The 12,303-nt window shown below is 45.6% G+C and overlaps 2 protein-coding genes across 2 annotated transcripts in view; one reads left to right on the forward strand and one right to left on the reverse strand.

Annotated features, from left to right (window-relative positions):
* AIRIM (AFG2 interacting ribosome maturation factor) overlaps nt 1–6,802 on the reverse strand; it is a 197,862-nt gene extending 191,060 nt beyond the window's left edge. Inside the window, exon 1 of the mRNA XM_086956451.1 lies at nt 6,704–6,802. The gene's annotated coding sequence lies outside the window, so the exon portion shown is untranslated. The remainder of the gene's footprint in view (nt 1–6,703) is intronic.
* A 682-nt stretch (nt 6,803–7,484) lies between these two features.
* Nucleotides 7,485–12,303, forward strand: part of SNIP1 (Smad nuclear interacting protein 1) — a 52,497-nt gene continuing 47,678 nt past the window's right edge. Inside the window, exon 1 of the mRNA XM_086956452.1 lies at nt 7,485–7,774. Within this exon, the coding sequence (XP_086812578.1) occupies nt 7,593–7,774 (182 nt within the window). The 5' untranslated portion in view covers nt 7,485–7,592. The remainder of the gene's footprint in view (nt 7,775–12,303) is intronic.

Here is a 12,303-nt window from a genome sequence, read left to right on the forward strand (position 1 = left end):
GTAATCACTACAAAGGGCGGAAAGCCATAACAAAGGACCTGGGGCCACGTTTGAAGAAACGCATCCAAGGCCAGAGCCTCCGGGTCTGGGCGCCAGCTGTAAAACTCCGGGAGCTGCTTGTTCAGACGGGACGCAAATAGTTCCAACTGACAAGGACCCCATAAGAGGTTCAGCATCCGGATAACTCGAGTGTTTAGTCGCCAATCGCTGTAATCCCGTAAGTACTGGGAGTGCCAATCTGCCACTTTGTTCTTGCGTCCCGGGAGATATTCCGCCAGCACCGACAGTCTGTGCTGTAGCCAGTAATGCCAAAAATCCATGGCAATTTTGGTCAAGATACGAGATCTCATACCCCCCAGTTTGTTCATGTATCGAACCGCCGATACGTTGTCCATCAGTAACAGGATGCAACAGTCTGTCTTCTGTGCGGGAAAGGCAGCAGATGGCGAACAAACCCGCCAGCAACTCCAGGCAGTTGATATGGAGAGCGAGCTCCTCAGCCATCGGCCCCCAGTTGAGATCGGACCGCAGCGGGCACCCCAGCCCCAGCGGCTGGCGTCCGATTCCATCACTATCTCTGGTTTCGAGCCGAAGATGGCTCTCCCATTCCACGACTCCATGTGATCTAACCACCACAACATTTTCAACCTCGCGTCCTCTGAAAGAGGGATCCGTTCGGCAATGTGGGGCGTAGATGGGGACGGATAAATACGCGCCCTTCAGGTCCAATCGGACCATCCAATCCCCTTCTTGCAGAAGATCGCGTAATAGGTGGACGCCCTTCATTTTGAAATGGCGGTAAACGATCCAGCCATTGAACTCCTTGAGATTCAAGACCAACCTGGACCCGCCCCCTTTCTTCTCGACCAGGAATACATTGCTGAGGAAACCCTGAGGATGACACTGAGTAACCACAACCGCCCCTTTTGCCAGAAGGACGCCTATCTCCTCTGAGATAAAGCTCTGATCTTGTTGGGAAAAAATTAGGGGGAAGGGGCGGAGAGGTTGGGAGGGAGTTTCGTACATCTCCAATTTGTACCCTTGCACCATCTCCAAAACCCAAGGGTCTTGTAAGAGGATGCGCCAGTGGTGCAGAAATAGCTGAACACGTCCCCCGAAGACCACCTCCGAATATGAGATAATTCTCACCTGTAGATCCGGTGTCCTGGTGGTTTCCGTGATTGCCCCGAACCGTCTCATGCGGAACCGGTTCCTCGCTCTTCGTTAAGGGTAGAAGTTTGGATTGTCGGAGTTGTCTTGATAACCACCTCTGTGGTGCTGCTGCCACGCGGGGCGCCTTGATTGCCTCCTCGGCCAAAAGACCGCCCTCTACTTCGTCCGGCCCTGGTGAAAACCGTCTTCAAGGCACGGCGAAGTGATTCCTGCACCTTATCCAGGCCACTAAAAGTGGCCACAAATTTGGTGAGCTCCTTCAGGAATGGTTGGTCGAAAAGGAGACCTTGGGCCACTGGACCCCCCTCAGATGAGGATAATTCTGCCAATTTTGGGTCCAGCTTGAGGAGGATAGATCTCCTCCTCTCTCTGGACATGGCGCAATTGGCGTTGCCTAAAATGCAGACCGCCCGTTGCACCCATCCAATGAGGGCATCCGGATTTATCGGTGTTCCCGATTCCTTGGCATGGAACCCTAACCCTAACCCAAATTTTTGTTAAGGGGCCAGAGAGATCCAACAGTTTATCCTGGCATGACCGCCAGGCTCGGTCAATGCCTTTATTGGGATCCTTAGCGTATTTTTTAGGTCTCGCAGAAGACCTATTGAGGTGAAACCAGAAAGCTAAACCAAAAGCGGATTTCCAGAAGTGCACGCCCTCGTGCACGAGCTTGCCCTCCCCTTACCATTTGCTGCTGCCTCCGAGAGCTTCAAAGGGATCTGCTTCCCCGCCCACTGCTTCACACTTCACGGCCGCCAGGCCGTGACTCGTTTCATTTTGCGGCCGCTTTGCCTCCCACTCGCTCGCATCCCGCCCCCCCACCAGGCTCACGCTTCTCCGGCCTTCCTGCTTTGGCTTTCTCTGGGCTGAGCTCTCGTGCTTTCAGAAGAGCTTCATCCTCTCTGCATATCAGAACGTTTTTTAAAAATCAAATCATGGCGAGTTTAAGGTGTTACGTCTTTCCCAGGACACAAGTTTTGCTTGTTTACTGACAAAGCCTTTTATTGCTTTTGCCTGCTATAGTTCTTGTTTTTTAACTTGTTAAACCATGCGCGACTCGTTTCATTTTGCGGCCGCTTTGCCTCCCACTCGCTCGCATCCAGCCAGCCCACCAGGATCACGCTTCTCCAGCCTTCCTGCTTTGGCTTTCTCCGGGCTGAGCTCTCGTGCTTTCAGAAGAGCTTCATCCTCTCCGCATATCAGAACGTTTTTTAAAAATCAAATCATGGCGAGTTTAAGGCGTTACGTCTTTCCCTTGACACAAGTTTTACTTGTTTACTGACAAAGCCTTTTGCCTGCTGTAGTTCTTGTTTTTTAACTTGTTAAACCATACCACTTGTTTCAGCCTGGCGCCCGATTTCGTATACATATGTAATGCTAGGCAGCAGTGGCTCTCCGTCTCCGCGGCGCACAAGAGAAAGGGAGAATCCTTTAGCTGCATTGGATTTTATTTAATGTTGCAGGGTACGGCTCGCCCACCTCCAATTTTTTATCAAATAACTTTAAACAAACGCAGTGCTTCCTGCTTCAAAGCTCCATCTCCCCGGGTGCTCTCCCTCCCACCACCACAAACAGGCTGCCTTTTTAATTCTCCGCCTACCCCAGCTGCCTGTAAAGCCTAGGGTTCATCATCGGTGTCTGACGTCATGTCTCCCTACACACTCCGTGTCCCCACCCCTGTCATGTCTCCCTATTTGCTTGTCGTGGATTATCATTACAGCCCCTTTCCCCGTAAAGAAGTTGTCAGTTGCTTGTAAACTGATTAAAGATAAAGTAAAGTTGACACGTTCCGCTTACCTAATCAGCATGGATTTCGCCGAGTCTGCATCCCTCCTGTCTCAGTCTCAAGCTTCTTCCTCCTTTCGGCCAGACGTGCCGTGGTTTCCACTAAAATGCTAGTTACTGACTTGCATTTACATACCGCACTGCCATTTAACGGCCTCTTAATATAAATGTGTTTTACTGGTCTGAACACCAGTACCTCCTAAATTATTCCAGTAACAACTCATCAGTTTAACAGTTAAATATCCCACCTGGCTTTGGTCATGTCAGCCAGGAGCTCTTTTGGAACACTAGTGGCAAGGATGAGAAGTCAACAAGAACATACTTGCCAGTAGTTGAGTTGCTTCCTAAAACCGACCTAGAAGCCCAATGTATGCACCTCTTATTCTGGTAGGAATGTCACCCGCCCACATTTTAAGTCCGGTATCGTCATTGTTAGATGTTATTTAAACATGCTTGGGAAAGCCACCACCAGTCGATGCTTACATATTCTAAGAAGTGTGCAAGAAAAACACTGCATTGTGAATATATGATACCTACCCTAAGGGTTTGTGTCAATGACACACAAGACTCTGGTTTATTTAGCATCTTCGTGTGAGATTTTTCATGCAGTGCAGGAAATGTTGGAGTCACAACCTTAAGTCCTGCATGATTTCCAAGAACCCTGGTGGGGGATGGCTGTCGCTTGTTTCTCATCGGCCGATCCTAGAGTTTCAGGTATCGTCTATCCCACAACACCACTCAGCGCACAGCATCCCTCAACGCAACAGCATCACTCAGTGCCACCCCAGCATCACTCAGCACCACTCAGCATCACCACAGCACCACCACAGCACCACTCAGCACCGCCACATCACTCAGCACCACCACAGTATCACTCAGCACCACCACATTATCACTCAGCACCACCACATTATCACTCAGCACCACCACATTATCACTCAGCATCACCGCATTATCACTCAGCATCACCGCATTATCACTCAGCACCACTCAGCACCACCACAGCACCAGTCAGCATCACCAGAGCCAGGGCCGGCGCTAGGCATGGGCAGCGTGGGCGGCTGCACAGGGCCTCCCACTCAGCCCACTAGCATGGGGCCACGCACTGGTGATGTGTCCTGTTGTTTCCCTGGCGATCTATTACAAAGAAAAGGTGTCGCCTGCAATTAATGTGCATGGAGGGGCCCCCCTCCCTGGGCCTCTCATGGATGGTGTCAGGAGGCATAGGGGAGGGAGACGCTCCCTCAATTGCAAGGAGACCATTCACAGACACTGTGGGGAGCCCATTGTCCAGCATTTTGGCGCCCCCACAGTTTTAACTTTTAGACCACAATCAATTCTCACACATATCGGACTGAAGGTGTGAGAAATGCTTGTGGAGTAAAAGTTAAAACTGTGGGGGCGCAAAAATACTGGACAATGGGGACCCCACAGTGTCTGTGAATGGTCTCCTTGCAAGGGGCCACTTATCTAAATTGGAGGGGGCCTCGCACGTTCCCTTTTAGCCCAGGGCCTCGCAAATCCTAGAACCGGCCCTGACCACAGCACCACTCAGCGCCACCCCAGCATCACTCAGCACCACCCCAGCATCACTCAGCGCCACCCCAGCATCACTCAGCGCCACCCCAGCATCACTCAGCGCCACCCCAGCATCACTCAGCGCCACTACAGCATCACTCAGCGCCACCACAGCATCAATCTGTGCAACCATTTAACAACAACCGGTTCAAATATCAAAGTCAAAGTCAATTTTATTGTATAAAATTATTAAAAATCATTACAAAAATGCATGTAGACCATCATAAGACATAAAGCACTTAAAATTTTGGCAATTAAAACTGTTTGTCAAGTGGCAAAGTAAGAGTCAACATTTCAGTTTAGAGGTATAATTCCAAGGTCAGCTTGCTGTAAGAGAGATTCGGCTTTCATCATAAATTTGACCCCCCTGCAGGCCAACATAGGACATGATCCATCTAGCCATCGGATTACGGCTTGCCTGCAACTGGTTCAAATATGTTCTCTCAATGTCTCAAGCTTTATTACAAATGTCACAAAAAAGATGTTAATATTTCACTTCTGTTCTCGGATTTTCGTCACAATAAAATTCACTAAATCTTCACAAAAGTTATTTACAAAAGTTTAAGCTATGGTCATTATAAATTACAATAACTTTTATTTAAGTATTAATTATTAAACAAATAATAAAAGCCATTTTTATTTGTAATATCAATACATCTTAGTCACGTAAATAATACACATATTGCATTACAAATGCGATAGGTGTCACATTTGCGAAAGTTAAAAACTATTGGCATCGTAAATTACAAAGCTATTAATTTCGCTATTTTCAATACCAACACATAAATAAAAAAATGTGTCATTTACAATACCAATAGCTCAAACTTTCCTAATGCGAGACCTATTGCATTGCAAATGCTTGTTTAAATACTTGAACATATTCGGGTCCACCTCAGGAGTTTCTGCCGCCAGGTCCGGTCTGGGACATTCAGACTTCAGCTGGGCTCTGACATCTTTGTCGAAAGGTCGGCCGCCCGGCAAGGTAAAGAGAGGACGGAGCGCGAGCTGTAACGCGCGGTCCTCAAGCCCCCTACTCCCACTCCACTTCACAACAAGACTTGGGCGAGTCGCGCCCGGCCGGGGAGGCTGCTGCGCTCCCTCACGCTGCGTGTTGAACGGAGACGGCTACGGGACCAAGCGGGCTCGGCGAGTACCACACCTCAGGTACACACCAGCCGCAATAGCGCGTTAGAAGCACTAAACAAATTTACAGGCGCCTATCACGATGCAGCGCTGATCACAGTGAGTGCACATACACAATACAGTAAAGCCATACATAGCAACATATGCTAAATATTACGCAGTGCCCCCCAACCCATACACCACCAATGCTAGAAAAGTAATAAGGGAGAAGGCACTTAACTGTCTGCGGAGCAGCAAAGAAAGAGGACGTGTGTGCCTCAGTGGGACATTATATAGGCACAGTCTCTCTGGTTGGGCAGTACAGTGTGCTCATGGGACTTGTAGTTAATGATGTTATGTGGAATAAAAAAAGATTGTTTTGTATTGGCTGCTGTAATAAAGCAAAGAAAATGAGAAGCATAATCGGAGCCTCCGGTCAGGACATAGAATTATTACTATTACTACTCTGTGGTGATAGTAATAATAATAGTGGTAGTTATGATACTGGTGGAAAATTACTATTATAAATTAGAATACCTTTCAATTTTTCAAAAGGCATTGCCATTTACAATACCAATAGCTCTAAAACTCGCAGTTGCGAGACCTATTGCATTGTAAATGCCTGTTTTCTCTCTCCCCCTCTCTCCATGGGGGCCAACAATCCACCCAAACCAAAAGATCCCTTTTCAGTGAATAGTACCCCAACCCCCCCCCCCCCCCCCCCCCCCCCCCCCACACCCTATTTGAGTAACTGAATAAGTATACTTCAATATATACTTTGAGCGAGGGGTCGGAATGAGAACCGAATTACGGAGCAACCCTACACATGGAACCTCCAAATCGTCAAGTAAAATGCAAAAGGGCTACTGGTTTCAAATTAAACATGGTACGAAAATAAGATGTCGATTTAACACAGCTATAACAATGTTTAACACAAATAATGATATTTGCAATATAAAAATTACAAATATAATTTTGAACAAAGAAAGCGAATGTTTTGTGAGGCTAAAGAAAGAACAACTACAAAGAATAAAAACTCGCTTACCTGTCAAAGCATTTTGATTTTTAAAACACCCCAAAAACCTTTACTGCAACAGGCCCGGACCAGGACATTAACTTCAGAACCATAAGCATTTACTCAACCAATTGGATAAAGATAGTAGGACATGTGATCTACTTGGTTGTTAGAAACTCAATGACAAGAAGAGCAGCCATCTTGAAGTGGAAACCAATAAACTTGATAGATCAGAAAACAACGGTTTGCTGTGTAGTGGCCGAAGAATTTAGCATTTCAAATCGGGATATGCAGTCGATTCCAAATGTACTCGAATACCATGTCGCACACAGTGGGGCGGCTGATGTTTCTCTAAGAGAACTCATAACATTAATGCATTTTCTTACAACGAACACTTTCATATCAGTGGTTTTCTCGATCGTTGTGTGGCCATGTTGAGTGGGTTACCTAAGACAACATATGTTGGACATAGGTGCAGAAATATGGACAGCAGCAGAGCTCCCTCCACACATTGAGCGGCCCAACGTTTTTCGTAGCGTTTGTATTGTAATGATATTATACAATTCGGCACACCTATCTTGAATCAAAGAATAAGGAAATACAATGACGGAAGGAAAAAATATATACTTAATCTAGCTAAGCATAACGTAATATGAGACACGTCTGAATTTTTTTAAATTGTCACCTTAGACACTTTTTAGAATGCAGTGCGTTTAGCCAGACGGTCAACAGGCAGTTATTTGTGTGGCGGAGTAATGATAGCCAATCCACATGGAGCACAGTTAAAGTGACGCCGTAGTACGGAAGCAACACCCCGGAAGAGGAAGTGTTACTAGTTTGGCACCTGCTGTCGTCACTTGAGCGCACTTCCTGTTTCCCTGCAGGGATAGGTTGTTGTGGCTTTTAGTGTTCGCAGAGGATGAAAGAGGAGAAGACAGAGCGTCGACGGAAGAAGCGACAGGAGAGGGGTTCCTCCTCACCAACCAAGGTTTGGGTGAAGGAGGAGCCGCCTAGTCCAACCAGGTACAGCCGCCCTCGGTCCGGAAGCGGGTCGCCATCAGGTCCCACGCATCAAGATAGCCGGCAGAAGAAAAGGAGCAGGTGAGGAGTTTTCAAGAGAACTTTCCTCATTTTCAGCAGTTATGGACCGAACCCTTGGGAAAGGGGTAAGGCTAGTGGATGGGAACCATCGATGCATGCTTACCAAATTGCGGGAGACACTGTTACCAAAGGCGATAGCAATTTGCTCACTGGTGAGGTAGGTTTACTTTAGTATTTCAGAGAACCAAACTGAACGATTGCGGCAATTTAACATACAAAAGTTGAGCTTTCTTGTTTAATGGACAGGTGTTGGCAGGTATGTGATACGTCAGATGAAGATGGGCGGAGAGTACTCGTAGAGTTTCGGACACCGCTTCCGACTTTGGAATTGGTGGACAAGGTTTGAGTCCCGGTGTTGGCTCAACATCTCCATGAGCCTTAATGGAAAAACATGACTGGCCTTATGTGATGTAATGTGGTGTTCATGTAAAGCACTGTGGTTGAAGACGTGTGAAAGATTGGCACGCAGTTTATGATTTTTGATAAGCCGACACTTTGATCAGCTCTGCAAGTCCCATTGTGGCATTTTTTATTATCAAAGATGGTAAACACACGGTTGTCTATTCTGTTTTTGTTTATGGTTCTGGGCAGGCTTAGTTTGGGGGAGATGGTTAAATCCGCGTAGATGAGCTTTGCTACAATCATCCCTTATTCGAATGTCATTTTGAGATGTTAAGCAACAGTGCTAGTGTGGAGGTAGTTTGGACCTGCAGTTATGTAGTAAATTATTGGCTCTGGTGTCCAGCTGTATGTGGCAGACCTAATCAGTAATCCCATGCCTGTTACAATGAAGTTGGATGGTTTGTAGCTATCGACTGGTATTGAATTGAGTGATAAACATGACCTGCAGCATTTGTGTCCAGTGTGGGTTTTAGAGGGCCAAATAGTATAGGGTATTGTTATGCCACCCGTTTGAAGAACAATCTGCTGTGCAATTGCTGAATGCTAAAAAATTAGTATTCATGAGAGCCAGGAAGGAAGGTTATTTATGTATTTGCGTTCCTATATATAACCTAGGCTACACAAATGTGGGCCACTGTAAATTAACTTGCTATGAAAAATGTTGTTTACGTTTTTGCAAACAAGAGGGTGAAGCGTTGGTTGGGTTGTTGCCTATCTGCACTGTAGATTGTACTTGAACGTAAGATAATTGAAGCAGGTCTATCAGGATATATGTGGTGCAAGCCTGGAACACAGTCTCCTATTTTGTTTGCCTTGCTTGAATGTAATTCGTAAGTATAGTGGTCCTTTTCAAGGGGGAGTAAGTCGCAGTGGATGATGTAAAATGTAGGAATACCAGAGGTTGCTGAGGGTCAAGACGTCCGCAAGTTTGTGCTATAACTGTTTTCAGAAGCCTTTCTGGAGACTAAGGATTGGAATTGGACAATGGAAGTACAACTGGCGCATAGGTTTCCTTTTAAGCAGAAACTGGTTAAAGGAGGGCAAGCGGAACAGCGCCCGTGCAATACTGATATCTCTGAATAATTTCTTGGCTTAGACAGGCCGTATTTGATCTGGCAAGAACAGATAAAAAGAGGATGGCGAAGGGGGCACATTTTTTGGTTAGGTCTGACTACTGTCATTACACAGTCGACATGAGATGGCGGATGCGCCAATTAATTACACCGTTCCAGGAAAAATGGGCACAAGTGTTCCTGCTACCTTGTAAGTTTTGGCTAAAGTACAAACTAGGTTTTTTACTTCGGAGATGCAGGCTATGGAATATCTGACAACGCTGACATAAGATCTGCTACAAAAGATTTGACTTTTTTTTTTTGCCTGTTAACTACGGTGGTATATGGGGGACAAGAAGGCAGAATGGATGCATATTCTTATATAGGATTAGTTGGATAGTATCTTTTTATTAGGGTCTGAAAACAAACTTTGTTTAGTAAGGACCTGGAATATGAAGGCGGGTGAATGAACACTAGGCAGTCTACTTCCCTTCCATCACAGGGCTATATGCCCTACTGCCATTAATTTGGGGGGATGGGGGGTGGGGATAGGGGCTGGGGTAGAGGAGGTCACAGGGGTGTTGAGTGGGGCTGATAGAGTTGGGACATGGGGCTGGGAAGGGTGGGGGTTTGAACATTTTAAAAAATCAATCATGTCAAAGGTTATAGTAAGATGATATGATATATGCAAATATAATTTTAACTCCAATGTCTGCAGAAAGAACGAACAGGCTACCAGCAAGATTCGTAAAAGCTCCTGGGTACCATGGCGGCTATTGGAGTTCGAATATGTTCAAACGTTTGTGGCCTACATAATACTAATAAATGGAGAAGGGTTGTGGCAGATTTACGCCTAATGAAATCGGATATACTGTGCATTCAGGAGACACATATAGCAGGTGCTAGAAGAGTTGGGATGCACGCTTCTGAACGCAACTTGCCAAACTATTACGAATAGGGGGGTAGCTATTCTTGTACGAGGTGGTATCTTGGGAATGGGGAGGGAAAGGTCAGACAAATACGGCAGATGGGCAATCTCTGAGTGTATTATTGGGGGCGCCAAGGTGACAATATATACAATATATGGCTCTAATTTTGAAAGGACCCTTATTTTAGAGAACTTGAATATTGAACTGGCTTTGTGGGAAACTCCCTTGATTGTGGGGGATCTTAATATACATATAGAAGTAGATCAACTAGAAGATTACAGCAATAAATATGTGGGTCGTAAACCGAGGGTCTTTAAAGCGTTAAAACAATTGATAAAGGACCATGGATTAGTAGATGCTTGGGTAGCTATAAATGAACCAGATCCGGGATATACCTTTTTATTCATATCCACACCATAAGCTAGTTAGACTTGATTATGTGTATATATATAAACTAATGATTGCTGGAGCGAAAATGCAGGTCTGGCCTACAATAACAGCGGATCATAGACCACTCTTGTTAGATCTAACTTTTTTTAGGCAGGCTAAAAATCAGAGTATTTACATTTGATAGAAAACTTAATGGAGTAGGAATTTATTGATCATATGTCGATTTGGATTTCTCAATTTTTAGAGATTAATTGGGAAACCTCTTCGATCGCAATAGTATGGGATGCCCTTAAAGCAGGAATAAGGGGCGAAGTACTTAGCTGTGGGCTCACTAAACAGAAATCAGCACAACATTTGATGCAGCAGCTTCTGGAAAACTTGAGGTGGCAATAAGAAGAGTTGATAAAGGTGCTCAGACAGGGGCTAGAGCTCAGTGATATACAAAACAAGATTGCATGTTGTAAAGCCAAAATCAATGCTATCTGGTGCAAGGAAATAGCGTATAAATATAAACTATATAAACAAGAGATGTGAATATGGGGAAGCTACAGGAAGGTGCTTAGCACAAAGGAGTCAGACAGTCCTCACAAAAAATAAGGGTAATAGAAGATGCTGCAGGCAACTCGGTTCAAATGGTGGGAGAGATATTGGGGGTAGTTTATCATTTTTATTAAGAGCTATATACGCAAAGGGAAGATAATGAACAGGAAATAGAATGTTTTTGTCCGCAATTGAATGTATTTAAACTTAGGCAAGAGCAATAACTGTTACTAGATGAGACAATTACTATGGGAGAGTAGCAGGAGGCAATTGGTTCATTGGCGAGAGGGAAAGCCTCAGGCCTGGATTTTTATCAAACATTTCTACCAGTTTTGAAAATAGATATTCTGACCATGTTTCAGGAGGCGCAGTTAGGAAATCCTCCTCCATCATGGGGTGAGGCTAATGTAGCGGTGTTTTTAAAAGACTGATAAGCCATCTAATCTTCCAGGGTCATATAGACCAATATCGCTGTTCAATTCAGATGGTAAAATATATGCTAAAGTACTCTCCAATAGGTTAGCTAGCGCAAGTCATTACACCTTTGGTGTCTATTTACCAACATAGCGGTACAAAAGAGGGTGGTGATGGACGGAGCATCTGAACCAATCCAACACTCACACCCAGTCAACAGATCTGGGTTTAATCCATCACCGTTCTTTAGCCCACTCTGCCACCCCAGTTCAGACATGGCCATATGCTAATCAGTCTGACCCTGTGCCTCATGGGAACAGTCCAGCCTGAACTGCCAAGCCATGCCTTCCCTGGACCGGAAACAAGCTTCCGCGGACCGGTTTCTGGCATTGCAGCTGCTTCAGCCCGGCTTGCTTGAATCCAGTGGCAAAGTGAGCAAGGGACTCGCGTCTGAGCATACCCTGCCAACTTATGGTGAACAAAGCGGTACAAAAGGGGGCATCTGAACCAATCACCACCCCCTTTTGTACCTATTTACCAACATGGCTTTATACCGGGTCGGAGTACAGTTAATCACATTAACAAGTAATTTCTCTTATTGACTATGCCAATGTGAACCCAAAAAGGCTTGGGCTTATCTTTCATGACGCAGAAAAGGTGTTTGACCGAGTGGCAATGGCGTTTTTACGGGCTGATCTGCGGGAGACAGGGTTATATCACGGCAATACAAAGTATGTATAAGTCACCTCGGGCCAGGGTCTGTGTAATGAGTAGGGAAACGGAGCTGATTTAAATTAGTAGG

Source organism: Lissotriton vulgaris, chromosome 2_1, assembly GCF_964263255.1.
Source record: "Lissotriton vulgaris chromosome 2_1, aLisVul1.2, whole genome shotgun sequence".
NCBI classification, from domain to species: Eukaryota; Metazoa; Chordata; class Amphibia; order Caudata; family Salamandridae; genus Lissotriton; species Lissotriton vulgaris.